Source organism: Chelon labrosus, assembly GCF_963514085.1.
Source record: "Chelon labrosus genome assembly, chromosome: 9".
Lineage (NCBI taxonomy): Eukaryota > Metazoa > Chordata > Actinopteri > Mugiliformes > Mugilidae > Chelon > Chelon labrosus.
This window is the reverse complement of record NC_140359.1, coordinates 26643262-26657926: the sequence shown is the minus strand read 5'-3', so window position 1 is coordinate 26657926 and position 14665 is coordinate 26643262. Positions and strand designations below refer to the sequence as shown.

The 14665-nt window shown below is 44.0% G+C and overlaps 1 protein-coding gene across 2 annotated transcripts in view; it reads right to left on the bottom strand.

Annotated features, from left to right (window-relative positions):
* nos1 (nitric oxide synthase 1 (neuronal)) overlaps window positions 1-14665 on the bottom strand; it is a gene marked incomplete at its 3' end in the record, with an annotated part of 42405 nt that overhangs the window by 3302 nt on the left and 24438 nt on the right. Inside the window, exons 11-28 of one of the 2 annotated variants that reach the window (XM_084551676.1) lie at window positions 14237-14338; window positions 13555-13749; window positions 13197-13282; window positions 12516-12660; window positions 11553-11657; window positions 11416-11474; window positions 11204-11320; window positions 9982-10156; window positions 9484-9622; window positions 8829-8907; window positions 8470-8663; window positions 7183-7352; window positions 5835-6111; window positions 4065-4152; window positions 3330-3451; window positions 2474-2622; window positions 2008-2202; window positions 1087-1205 (exon numbers count right to left, since the gene is read on the bottom strand). In XM_084551676.1, coding sequence (XP_084407802.1) covers window positions 1087-1205; window positions 2008-2202; window positions 2474-2622; window positions 3330-3451; window positions 4065-4152; window positions 5835-6111; window positions 7183-7352; window positions 8470-8663; window positions 8829-8907; window positions 9484-9622; window positions 9982-10156; window positions 11204-11320; window positions 11416-11474; window positions 11553-11657; window positions 12516-12660; window positions 13197-13282; window positions 13555-13749; window positions 14237-14338 — 2516 coding nt within the window. Of the gene's footprint in view, window positions 1-1082; window positions 1206-2007; window positions 2203-2473; window positions 2623-3329; window positions 3452-4064; window positions 4153-5834; window positions 6112-7182; window positions 7353-8469; window positions 8664-8828; window positions 8908-9483; window positions 9623-9981; window positions 10157-11203; window positions 11321-11415; window positions 11475-11552; window positions 11658-12515; window positions 12661-13196; window positions 13283-13554; window positions 13750-14236; window positions 14339-14665 lie in introns of those variants that run through there. The other variant, XM_084551677.1, reaches the window with a different exon arrangement.

Here is a 14665-nt window from a genome sequence, read left to right as displayed (position 1 = left end):
GAGCAGGCGCTTTGATGGCCAAATGTGAAATTCAAGTGACAATCCACACAGGAACCGTCGTCTGTGATGCATTATGTTGGTACTTAATGAGCCACAGCGGCTATGTAGGGCTCTTGTTTTGCTCTCATGGCAAGGGTATATGAAGTGTCTAATCTCGAATATGCACAAACAACGTCAGAAACAAAAACAGAAATGGAACGGAGCCACTCGCTTTCCCTCTAATCCTGTTAGTTTAGAGGCTCTCCTCTGCAGGTTGCCATGGCGACGCGCTCTGTTTTCATGCGAAAGTAGGGGCGGGCGACACGTCCGTCGCCAACGACTACAGGTTACAGATCGGAGTCGACTCGTGAGCGTCTCTATCCGAGTCACGGCTGCTCCGGTCGTCTCACGGTTTGAGATAAATCTCAATGAGCTTTTTTTTTTTTTTTTCAAAAAAATTATTTTTATAAAATAAGAACCGACCAGCTGGCAAGTTTGTGTGAGAAAGATGAATAAACACATCATCTCTAAGCATCCCACACAGTTCAGCAGAGTTACAGACGAGACTAGTGAATGATATTTGATTTATTTGTGTGTCGTGTTTAATCGACATCACGACGCCTGTTAAAATTTCCTAAAAGGCAGATACAAGTTCAATTAGGGGAGGATAAAAATTAATGTCAGGCATTTTTTTTTAGGTTTCATTTAGTGCATAAGGTGCAATTGAGAAACGTGACTCATGACTCCGAGTCTGTAAGGCTCCCCACAAGCAAAAACGCTTGACGCAGCTTACTGAATGTTAAATGCAAAGCACAGAGCCAGTCTTCACCCAGTCTTCATGCAGCCATGCCGCAAAATTGACTGATTACTCATACGCAGTTGGGAAACAATAAAAGCAACACATTGGAAAGCTTCCAGGCTAACTTTAATTACGTGGCGAGCAATTAGTCCGTCCATCTTCTGAACCTCGAGCCAAATTGCCATGAATTCCATCATCCGTCTATTAAGAGGACGAGTCATGCTGATTGTTTTGAGCCCTTTGTCTGGCATCACCGTCCCGTCATCAGTATTTCCTCTTGATTTCCAATTTCCAAATATTGCACTTACTCATCTGGGTCCTTTTTGCTCTCCTCGATAAAGGCGATGGACTCCGAGCGAAGCCGGTTGGTGACCTCGTAGGTGCGCAGGGTGACGCCGAAGATGTCCTCGTGGTAGCGGTTCTCATCCTGGTGACAACAGGAAGGGGAAAGCAGAGGAAGAAACACTTATTATATTTATATTATATCGTAAGATGTATAGTTTGTTCTATGAAAAAAAAAAAACTGGAAAAACTAAACAAATACAAGTATTCCTGTTAAATTGGGTAAAAATCAAAGAAAAATGAATAAACGAGGAAGCATGAAAAATCAAAAACAAAAGTAAACATGAACAGCCATGGTTTCGGAGTCCATTGCAGTGGAAGGGTGCCTATAAATCGATTACCTTTGAGCTCACATATCAATTCTTCCACTTTTCTTCCAGTCTTTAACCAAAAAGTATTCCTCTCAGTCTCAGTTGATACTCTAAAGTAGAGATTTATTTATTATACATTATATTTATTTGTTTAAAGCTGCAGCGCAAAATGTTTGGCTCCCTCTTCTGGCGACGAAAACAATTACAGAATCGAACGGCGCATATGAAGCCTACATACAGTTTGTCCTTTTCTTTTTGTGGAAATGGACACTTAAGATATCCTGGAGCATCAGAAACCTCTCTTTTTTTATTGCTTCCCATTGGGACAGTGAATTCATAGAACCATGGTTACATTTGTAACTCCAATTTTCCTCAATAGGGTCCTCCATACTCTTAGTAGGCTACTCTGTCTCTGTGATTGCACACCTCCTCAGCTCTAGCAAACACTATCTGCAGGTTTAAAAGATTTACCTGGTGCTGATTAGCTTAAAAAGGCTCAGTGTGAAGTCGTTTTATTTGCTAAAGCTGTACACTAAAAGCTTTAACCACCACACACTGGCTCTCTGTCCCTCTTACCCGCAGCCTGCTGATGAAGAAGCCGGAGTCCTCCAGGCTCATGTTGCCCTGCTGCTTGATGATTTGCTGGATAGTCTTGAGAACATCCCCGGCCATCGTAACATCCCCGCACACGTAGATGTGTCCGCCTTCCTCCTTCAGGCACCGGTACACCGTCTCCGACAGGTTCTCGCGCAGTACATCCTGTACGTATTTCTGGCAGAGAAGAGGCAGAGAAGATGTGATGATAGGTAAGCAGGGGTATAATGATGATAAATAACATAAAAATGTAAATGAAGAGTGTGAAGCTATAAGGAGGAAACACACAGAGCAGACTGGAGTGATGGTACTTCAGAACATAACCACAGCCGTTTTTGTTCAGCCCTTTCTGTGCTCTGTGAATTCATTTCAAACCCACACAGCAGTCCAGAGAGTGTTGTGACAAGCTGACTCATCCGCGGTTTTATGGGCAGTTTAGTGCGTGTACCTTTGGTTTGCCGGGTTCTCTGGAATAGGCCGTGTAGAGCTCCTTGAACACTCCTTTGTTCTTGGCCTGGATGGTCTCCTCCTTGTAGATGTGGTCCATCACAGACTGCCGACAGCCGAACACCAGGTTCATGGGGCACGACTCAACCCCTTAGAGAGGGAGAGGGAGAGGCAGAGTTAGGTCTTTGATCAGATGGGAGTTGTGCAAAAGACGGTTATTTTAATGTACGACAGGAATTAGGTCTAAATTCAATTATTATTCAAGGACAGCATTTGAACTTGAAGACTCTCATCTGCTTTTCCTGGATATTCCTGGAATAAAACATTAAATTGAAGATTTTTTTCTATGTGCAGGAGGGAAATTTGACGTCAAAGCTTACAAATACTGATCAGGCAAAACATTATGACCACTGACAGGAGATGTGAATAAACATTGACCATGTTGTGACAATTCAATGTTCTGCTGGGAAACTTCTGGACCTGGCATTCATTGGTGTGGATGTTACTTAGACATGTAGCACCCACCTAGACCAGACCAGGCACCCCCACCCCATAACAATGACACTCCTTGATGGCAGCAGCCATCCCCAGCAGGATGCAGCCTGACACAGGCACACACAAAAAAAAACATGAAGAACAGCACAAGGTGTTGACCTGGCCTCCAAATTCATGAGATCCCAAACTAAACAAGTATCTGTGGGATGATCCACAGAGGCCCCTCCCCACAACACAGGACACCCTCAGGAGGCCCATGTTCTCTGAGACCTACACAATATTAGGAAAGTGGTCCTAATGTTATGCCTGATCGGTGTAGAAGTAAGTGATAAATAAGTGAGGCAAAAAAAAGTATGTCCAACCATTGTGCTCCAGGTCATATAGTCTCTGTTGCCAGAAGCTTCTGAATGGGGCGATCCCCGTCCCTGGACCCACCAGGATACAAGGTGCTTGGTTGTCTTTGGGAAGTTGGAACGATGGTGCCCTAGAGGGACGCAGTAGACAAAACACATAATGTAAAATATAATATATTAGAAGCATACAGAAATTCTAATTTTTGGGACAGTTTGGGAAACATGCTCGTTGACTCCCTTTGCTAAAGAGTCAGATGAGAATATCTCAGAAACTGGCTCCCTTAGCTTAGCACAGAACCTGGAAACGGCTACCTTGGCTCTGTCTAGTGGTAATGAAAACCGCCTACTGTTACCTCTGAAGCTCACCAATTAACACATTTATCTTGTTTATTTAGCGTAAACCAACAAATTGAACAACACATAACCTCTGGTGAAATGGTGATGTGCCATGTTTACACTCAGGTTTTCGCACAAATTAAACTAAAAGGTCCTAATTAGCGGCTGGTTTGGGGCTGCAGCTTTTTCCGAGCTTCAGACGGGGTCAGGCTAGCCGTTCCTCCGGCGTGCAGTGTTTGTGCAAATTAGCTTTAATATTTAGCAGTCAGGGAGGAGAGCGGCCGCATCAATCTTCTCATCTAAGTTTGGCCAAGGTCTCCAAACTGTCAGTGTTCTCGTTTAAAAGGCCTGATTACATACTCCTCTGCAATCCTACAAAAGTCTTTGCAAAAACAGATTCATATTTACCCTCGGACAAAGCACGGCACCATCTCTCCCTTCTCTATCCGGTTGAGCCACGACGAACACACTCCATGGTGGATGGGTCCCTCTCCATCTGAAAGGGATGATTACCAAGCAAGCACTTTAGCCTCATCTCTCCTCTGCCTCCCACTCTTTTCAAGTGTACAAACTAACAGGAGAAGAGTGGCCCTAACACCTTTGCAAGGCTACCGCCATCTCCCTCTTTCTCTCTAAAGGAAAATTACAGTAATCCAGCCGTTGCTTATACAATCATAGTAATACGCCGACTCAAGTACACAATGCACGTGAGGGAACGTAGCAGTGAGCAGCTCTGGTAATGTTTACCGGATACTTGACAAGCGGAGATTATAGACGCTAACCCCAAAGGTGGCGCTTTAAGATCCTCGAGCTATACTGCACGTTATGACAAACGCTGCTATAGAAACCTGAGTACCTAACGTATTTACTGACACGCAGACTTGCACAGCAGCGCGTTTTGTCTCGTTTATGTTTGCACACATACTGTATCTACAGAGACATAGGATCTCCTTGAGGTATTTCTGCACAACATCTGCATTTTTTTTTGCCTCGGAATTACAGCTGTTGTCCGGCCGCCTCGTGATTCAGGCTGGCTTCAGGAGATAGCTTTTAACTCCGTTCTCTCTGCAGCCATCAGAGGGTTTCGCAGAGAGGATGAGTCATTTGACTTTTCAAGTCTTTGCAGGAGCCACGGTGCCTTTAAATGCAGGACGGGCGCTGAACTTAAATAGGATGTTTCTACACAGGACATTCTGACCTGCTACTAAATTGTGTTTAGATCAAACTGTCTGGCTGTCCAAAAAGCTCTTCAAAAAAGCCTCCAATTGATTCAAATGCAAGAGCATTGACAGGAATTAGCAAGAGAGATCATATTACTCCAGTTTTAGCTTCTCTTCACTGGCTCCCTTTAAAGTCTAGAACAGAATTTAAAATCCTCCTCCTTACATACAAGGCCCTTAAAGGCCTAGCTCCATTGTATCTTAAAGACCTCATTGTACCATGTCATCCCAACAGATCACTTCAGTCTGAAAGTGCAGGCCTACCTGTGGTTCCTAGAATTTCAAAAAAATAGAACGGGAGGTAGAGCTTTCAGATATCAGCTCCCAGTTTGGGTTCGGGAGGCAGACACCCTCTCTACCTTCAAGGTCAGGCTTAAGACTTTCCTTTTTGATCAAGCTTATAGTTAGGGCTGGACTGAACCATCCCTTAGTTATGCTGCAATAGGCCTAGGCTGCTGGGGGACAACGCACTGAACACCTGTCCTCTTCTCTCTTGCATCCTCCAGTTTCTTTTCTCTGGCACAGAGCTCTTGTCCTCTAATTTCCCATCTACTTCTAGTCATACAGTCCCCCCCCATCCAGGCAGATGGGTCCCTCCATATGAGCTGGGTTCTGCTCAAGGTTTCTTCCTGTTAAAAGGGAGATTATCCTTGCCACCGTTGCCTTCAGGCTTGCTCTGGGGGTTTCAGGCCGGGTTTTGCAAAGCGTCTTGAGACGATTTGTATTGTTATTGACGCTATATTAATAAAATTGAATTGAACTGAAATACCAAAAAAAATGTTAAACGGTAGCCCACATCAGCCTCAACATAACAAAACACATGTATATAGGTTAAAATCAAAATGAAGTGTATGATGAAAAATGGAATGAAATATGAAATGAAATATGAAATAATATATGAAATGAAATATGAAATAGTATATGAAATGAAATATGAAATGGAAAATAAAATGAATACCATTTGTGCGACGATCCAATCTTTCAAGAGGTATTGATGGAGGTTTTAAAGAAATCCTCATATTACCTCGGGCGCGGTACGAGACCACGGCCACTGTGAGGTGGATCTCTCCCGGGTGCAGGTCCGGAGAGGAGCTGATGGAGTAGTAGCGAGGCTGCAGCAGGGGCAGCTGGGTTAGCAGCAGAGTGGAGGGCATCTGGATGGAGGGGAACTCCTCCAGCACCTCCACCAGCGTGGGATTGTTATACCACTTCCACTCCTCATACTCCTGCAAGCCCTGTCGGGAAGAAAGAGGAGAGTGTGCGATGAGCGTGGAGGGATATTTCGTAGATACGAGTGTTGGCATTGGTAAGTTGTTAAATCGTTGTCCAGAAAGAAGCTAATGTAAGATGATAGTTTCCTCTTTTAGATCTGTGAACGTGCCTGACTTGCGAGCGGGAAGCGGCAACAAGCAGAGCCATTCAGCATTCACTACCCAACTGTTTTTGTGTGTCATCACTGACATTTGGATGCGACAAATTTAGAGCACTGCCACCAGGCAAAAAAAAAAAAATAAAAACCTAACCGCCAACTTTTGCTTTGTTCTCAAGCTGCTAATGAGCAACGCGGCGCCCATTAACGAGCCCGGCGTGGTCTATATTCTGAGAGTTTGAAGCACCTCATGAACAATTTGCAAAAAAAAATCTCGTTTGGTGCCTGGGCTTTTTGTCCTTGACAAACAGATGGGGTGGTGGGACCTCACACGTATAAGAAGCCGATAGATTTGTGTTTGATTAACTTCCTCTTTCGCGCTTTGAAAACTGGATGTAAAAATAACAGACGCGACCACGTCAATGCATACAAGACACAAAAAAAAAAAATAAAACGATCTCCAGTTCAGATTCTGCTGCACTGCTTTCAGAAGACTTCCATCTTTCCCTCTGGCTTTAGTGACAATGATTCTGTGTGTGTGAGCGTATGAGTCATTGCTCGGCCTCATCCAGCCTTTTCCACACATTGACAAAAATGGAGAGTGAACTGTGGGAGGCACTGCTAGGGGGAGGAGGAGGAGGGGGGGCTCTGAGTTAGAGCGATCAACGGCTTTAATTTGGCGCCAGCTAACTCCTACTGTACACAAGTGCATCACATCTTCCCTCAGACACATTGCAGCTATTCTCATATTTTGATGGACAAACGTGACGACTGTCTCGATGTTGTTTCTGCATGCATTTAACTCCTAAACAGAAAATAAGTGAGTATATCTGCGGGTGTAGTCTTTGCAAATCCCTTGCAAGCAGTCAGCGCTGCAGCAGGTCAATAGTTCTAAAGGTCAATGCTGGAGATAATGCCGAAAACTAAGTGGATTTACCTTGCTGAGGATCTCCAGCTTCTTCTTGTGTTTGTCATTGGTCGCCAGCGCTGCAAACTGCTGCAGCAGCACGGGGCTCGGTGGCGTGGTGATGTCCAGGAAGAACTGGAAGGCCTGGAAGATGGTGCAGGGAGGGATACGAGTCTCGTTTGTCCAGTTACTGATTACGCCTGCAGACGAAGAAAATGGTTTTTAGCTGCATTAATGTGGATACAGGGTCATGGCTAGGGGCTCTTACTGGCATCGTAATCTCTCGTAAAAACCACAAATCCTGCAGCATCTTTCAGGCTCGTGGCGTGTTTTAGCTTCTTTTAGCTTTTTTGTTTGCCGCCCTGTAAACAACACCGTTAACTGATGCATTATGCTTCCATCTACTGCTGAAACTGTTTTAATGAGGAGTTGGTTGGAAAGTAGAGAGTTTGAAACGGACTGAAACATCATCATTGTGTTGACACCTGTAGAAAAATGGTCTAATTGTGATGACAGTCTGCTACGCTGCCCCCTAAAGGCCAAAACAGTTAAAACTACTGTTGCCACTTTAACTCAAACCACTTTCACTGAATTTGAAATATGCACACTGTGATATGGAAAATGAGATTCTCCTTTAAGAAGGGTCTGCGTTCTGTAGGACGTGCTTATGGTCAAGGTGTAAATAATACTGAATTTAACTGAAATAAAAGAGAACAAGAAGCGAGCTGCAGTAGCCTTGGGTTGTTGTGTCTCATTATTATTCCAATTAGTTTCCCTTCTCCGGCCATATTTAAACTTTTTCCTTTTGTTTAAACCTCATCTGTGCAGTATTTTCAATAACTATTTGTATAACTACTTTAATTAAGTGCTTAAATGTACCGTTTGTACTGTAAACACTGAATCGGAGAGTCGCAATAAAGAGTAACCCTTCAAACAAGCGAGTGCTCTCGTGTAGCATGGTTGCTATTGGAAACAGAAGAAAGCATTTTACAGAGGAACGCATGACGATTATCCAGAGGGGCTTCATTTGTCGAGGTAAATATCGATTCAGGACGCATCACGCATGCAGTGTTCAGGATCTCCTTGCTTCAGTCACAGTGAAAACCACGACGGTTTTTCCAATACGCAGCTTTACTGTAAAAAAATCTGAGCATAAACGCCTCGCTGAAGTGTGACTCTGCCGAGGCGAGAGAGACCGTTTCTTATTCACATTTTCATTTTGACATCCTGCCCAGATCTGAAAATGCAACCCCCCCTCCTGACTGCACGCCCACTGTATTCGCAAAGTGGCGTCACGTTGCTAATGGCATCACCCACCCAGGGCAGTGTTCCTCTCCTCCAGGAACTCCACTTTGACGATCTGATTGACGGGCGGTGCGTCCTCCAGTTTGTCTATGAGAGACATCACCAGGTCTTCGTGGTTGCCAGGGAAGACACCCAGATGGTCTCCGGGCCTGTAGCGCAGGTTGTCGTGGTTGTTTGCGTGGAGCCGCACGAATATCGTGGAGCGACTGCAGAAGGAGAGAGAGATTTGGGAAAAGGGACACACCGCCACGTTTTCAGTCAGATTTAGTTCACACGTCAGAGAAAACAGAACGAATGAATGAGTAACATCAAGTTCAAATATGTAGCTTCTTTTTTCTTGTTAAGCGTTTTATGAGTCGGGACAAACTTACTTGGATTGGGAACTTTGTAAATTTTGACATTCCAGCATTTTTGCGCCGTAGACTTTCTTCTTGTGAATGCTCTGCAATGCTGTTGGCAGACAAAAATCATATTACATCACATCCATAACATTCAGACTATTCTATCTAGAGACCTGCTTTTATTAAAGCAGCAGTTTAATACCTCCAGATAAAACTTATTTGATTTCTTTTAAAGCATTAGGTAAGAAGATCTACGCCGCCGTCTGTCTGTGTAGGCCGATGCATTTCAAGTTTCTTATCTTGCTCCCAAATTTCGGCTTGATGCACAGCCCATGCACAGATATGCATACTGTCTGAACACTTTAGTCTAACTTGCATTTTGAGAAGTGCATTTGCTCAGTTTCTTGCTGCAACTGTTAGCTGAGTGAGGATTCCCTTTTTTGTGGCTTAAAGCTTTGCAGCCATTTCTTGCAGTTTGAGTTCCAGACTACTAGGGTAACCAGGTCCCATCGTATTATAATTTTTCATTCTGCAACAGACCCACAGATCTCTGCTCCAGTCGCTGATCTTGATCAACACCGCCACGGTACCGTCCCCTCCGCTGATATATTATTACGCGCTGCAGTACTCTCTAGCACTTTAATATCAAGGCACCATCGGCGGTTCATAATTCAGGATTATCTACCTTCCGTGAGGGCCGGGGCCTCGACCGTGTACGTCAAGCGGAATTTGCTCTTCTTCCAGCTGCGGTCGTTGCTGATCAGGGAGTCGTTGGCCTTCTCGATGTTCACATCATCCCCGACGCAGAACACGTCACAGGCGGCCTTGAAATATCACAAAGAATATGAGCGTCGTACAAAGGGACCCTTCAAAACGTACTGAATGAGTTCATACTGAAATGAAGTATTTGGAAAATAAAGGACCTCTTGCAGCCTAAGACTAGAACTGCCTTTTGTAATCTGCACAAAACTCAAACTGCTACCTTTAAATTGGTGGTTTCTCTGATTTAATTTATGTTGTTGTGGCTGCACAGAAATCAGGGGATCATATTAGCATCGAAACCTATCCTTGACTAACCAAGATACCAACCAGGAAATAAAGGACGAGGCAGCGCGCATGGTGTTCCCTCTGCAAGCACGCCACCGTTTACCAAGCCTAAAGGGTCTCAGCCTGAGAAACCAACCTTAAAAACTTTCTTGGCCCATGTTCTGAATGACTCCTCCTGGCCACACAGCTCATCTCCTTCTCCCATGCGTAGGATGCGCTCACCCCCCAGCTCTTCAAACAGCGTGTCCACAGCGTGGGCAAAGGCGCAGAAGTGTGGGTAGGCCCTGGAGCCAAGGCCAAACACCGAGAACCTAAACAGAGACGCGCACATTTGAATAAACAGACAGAGATAGAGAGGCAGGTAGTGTGAAGAAAAAACACACACAGAAAACCCACGTAAGAAACCGTCTTCCCTCTCAACCTGAGCTGAACTGCTGAAAACAGCCGACATGTTTAGAAAACCTCGTCCTGCCTGGGTTTACATAGCTGTAAACAGGGGATCGATCAATTTCCAGAGGGAGGGCGCGCCCCCGTTTCACTGTGAAGAAGTCGGCCCACATCAGGCTCACTTCTGAGCAAAACGTCTCCTCGTCTTTAACAGATCAGCAAACTGTCTGCAGCAATAAGATCCATCACTGCAAAGGAGGTTTACGGGTGAAGAAGTCTGCTCTCAAGTGGAGCTGGGACAGAGGGAGGAAGGACTACAATGCAAATCCTATATTTGGAGAAAACACTCCACTTAAGTATGATAATGACATTTTAAAATGAAAAATGCATTAAAAAAAAACAACTAAAAGATTAGCCTCTCGAGCACAAAACACAAACATGTGCCCAAATCCATGTATTTAGCACGCTTTAACCAGGTTTTTTAAAATTGCGCCGCTTCTTACAATTACAGAACTAGATGCCAATTTTGTCATTTCTTTTGTGTTGTTATGCAGAAGCCATTACTCCAGGTGCGTCCAAAATGCTGCATCAGCGATGGAAATGTGGCTTTTTAAGTGTTCTGTCAATAAACGTTTCACGAAATCAGAGGTTTTCTATCTGGCACACATCGACAAATAATGGCATTCAACAAAACAACAACTAGAATCTGAGAAATTCATTACAATTCACGCAGATCCTCACATAATTAGTTTACCATTTAAATAATTGTAATTCTGCATGACTGAATGGTTCGCAGCTTAAAATACAAAGCTTGTATAGACATTAAGCTTGTATTACTACAGTTTTGAGCGTGGGTCAGGGTTAATATGAGGCATGTCCTCTACACATTTTGACCATGAATATTTCTCAGCTTTCATTTGAAAAGTATAATCCCCTCACAACAGTTTGATTGGATCTGGTTTGGTCAGTACCTGACATTAGCAAGAGGTCCGGTGCTCTCAAAGTTAATTTTGGTTTCCGGTTCGTCGCTGGAGGACTTGCGAGTGTCGGAGTACGAGGACACGCTGTTGAAACGGACCTTGTAGCTCCTGAACAACGGGGCAAAACACGAGAGATGAGGCTCACACATGCAAAAAGTAAAGAAAACTGGAAGCTGATGTCTGAAAATACAAAACAAACTCACTTTCTGTCCTCTGTGTTGGATGTCGGGTGGCGCATTTCCATCAAGGCAGCTCCAAATTTCTACAAAAAGAAGAAAGGGGTGAGTTTATCTTTGCTGTGCATAATTACCTTGAGCTAGTAGAGCGGATATATATTCACCTCTCCGTTCTCAGGTGGATCGCCGTTGCCGAATGTGCTGGTCACGGCTAAAACAAGAGTCTCGTGCTCCAGGTCCACCACATCGTATTCATCCATGGACATGACCTGCAGGGAAAAAAGAAAAAAGAGCATTACGCTGAGAGAATCCACTTACATGGCGCAGTCTTTATCCCGCTCTGGTCTCCTAGACACACACTCCAAACGACAGATGACTTGAGCGTGTGAATTACGGCTGAACGCGCAGCCGTTGGCAGAGGAGGAGGTTGTAATGACCACTCTGTCCTCGCCTCTAACAAGATGATAATATGCTGCTGCCACACAACGAGCATGCATGATGCGTACCGCTCAGCGTGATGGTGTTTGTCCGCCACGGGCCTCGCTTGCATTTTCGCGTACTGTACATATACACACACACAGGCGTGAAGAGGAAACAGGCTTTAGCCCCTCAACAGCGGAGCTTTGCCTCGGGCGTCTGCATCTGCCCTGCGATCCATCTCCGCACACCCACATTCACACACTTGCATGCATGAATCTCTTCTTGTGTGATTGATCACACTGGGAAAACAGGAAGGAAGGGAAAATAAGATATGACCTGGAGGGAAAGCACCCAGTGTATGATTGAGAGCAGCGTCTTTTGCTTTTTTTTTTTGTTAACAGATTTGCACAGCCAGGGGTGCTTCAGGATCTCGTCTTAAAACTCCTGCACCGCTCAACGCTTCGATGGTTAAATCTAGCCTCCGACCCGCGGCACTTTGCTGCATGAGAGAAGAGAAAACGCGACAAAAGGCACACTTTCTGCCTCAACCCTTCAGTTGTCTGTGCTCAGCTGGCATCTGCTTGGTTTCATCGATGGGGCAGGGAGGAGGTGTTGGGCTCTTTCAATTCCTCCTTTTTTTTTTCAATTAGATATCAGGACAATGCTCAACTCTCGGAAATGGTGACGCAAGGCGGGAGCAAGCGTACCTTCGCGTCAAAGGCGTGCTTGAAGATTTCACAGAGAGTTTTGGCGTAATCTTGCGATTTGCCCGTCTCCGTGGCGAACAGTATGGTGGCTTTAACCCTCTTGGCCATGGCCTGGCCCATGAGCTTCGCCGAGAACTTCACAGCCCTGCAGAGGAGAGGAGAGAGAGAGAGAATGAGATGCACCGACGGTACAGACGGTACAGACCAAGCAACTGAATCATCCGGGGGAGAGAGAGCGACTCGAGGGCACGGTTGGCAACCTTTCCGCCCTCACGCCGATATGTCTGATAAAACATTTGTTACCGCGCCTCTGAAAACTAGTGATGTGGTTCACTCTAGCAGGCAGCCACGGATGGATGACAATTGTGATTACAAAGCTTGTCATATCCTCGAGGCAATTATATTAATAGCAGAACATACACGCGCGCAAGTGCATGCATACACAGACAAAAGCCTGACAAAACTCTGATTACTCCCCGAGGGGTTGATTGGGTAAATTTCACTGCAGAGTACGCCAGCTTCTTTCTCCGTGTGTCTAACTTTTGTCAAGAAAGTGATTACTTGGTTTGACCTTAAATTATCATACACACATCATCTTATTATCTTTGACATTTAGGGTCACGCTTTACCCTTGACTCTACAAATGCACAAAGAAGAAAAGAAGGAGAACAAATCGCTTACTTGGCAAGCTTCTTGAATCCGATGGCTCTTTTCTTTGTGGGCGTCCCATTGACTCCTTTCCACACATGAGTATTCCAAGGATCAGGCTTTTGCATGAGGGGAAAGCATTAAGGTGCCGTTTAATTACGGGTTACTGCACACAATTTTCATTTACAAGTGTCCTCTACTTCCAATTTGGATGATTTACAACTTTAATTTCATTGAACAGCCTCTTTATTTAAAACTGCTGTGACATTTCTTATCGTTTAGACGATGCCTCGAGCCAAAAACACAACAACCCATGAACTGAGCTACGGCTTAATGATGCTTTTTTTCACAAATTTAACTTGTGGGACACTTTAAAATTCCAGATTCTCACCTGGTACTCGAAGGAAGGGGTGAGGCGGTAGTTGAGCATTTCTTGGTGAAACACCGGCGTGATGCTTCCCGACATTGGCGGCACAATCCACACCCAGTCGCCAGGGCAGCCTCCTCGCACCCGTTGCTCGTTCTCCATGTGCTTCATGAAGGACTCTGTGGCTGAGTGATGGTCCACTATGGTCACTTTGCAAGACTTTAATAAAAATGGGAAATAGAAAGTCATATTTATATACAGGAAGGTCACGACAACCTTGCAAGTCTTGCTTTTACTATTATATTCTATTTTTTTCTATTTATTTCATTATTATTCTGATTTTATTTTATTTTTTATTTTTCATTTTATATTTTATATATTTATATATTTTTTATTTTTATTCATTTTTTTACATTTTATTTTATTTTTGATTTTTATTTCATTTTATTTCTATTTTTACACTTTACCCCTATATTTCCTTATGTGCAATTGAGCTACTGTGACTAAGCAATCTTACTCACGGATGAATAAAGTCTGTCTAAGTCTAACCAAATAAGACATGTTCTATTATTATTATTATTATTATTATTATTATTATTAATAATGATTACATTCTCCACCTAAACTGCATCTATACATGATTAAAACATATATAACAATATACATGTATTTTTTTGGCGTACAGCAGCTTTAATGAATGACATACCTGGAAGCTGTAGAGGACCGCAATGTTGATCTCCACCAGGGCCTGGTCTTTCCAAAGAGAGGAGGTCTTCCTGGTGTCTAAGGCCATCTTGTTAGCGACATCCTATAAACACAGAGAGGAACGTTTGATATGAAAGCTGCAGTGTGTTCATCTCCAAGCCTCTCCACTTGTAATCAACCCTGAGCTGGATATTTTGGCAACACGACCTTTCAAATTAGAATTTGCAAAATACTACTTGAGAAAATGAACCGGATGTTTTATCTTTCAAGGTTTGTTATGGCACCGTTCTGAAACAATTTTTTTTCCCTTTTCTTCACCATATCATGCACAATAAGCTCAACAGTGCACAATCAAACAATCCACTTCATCACTGGGGCCAATTTTTCGTACTTCTGTCATAAGACAAATATCCATCAAGGCTGGCGTCAG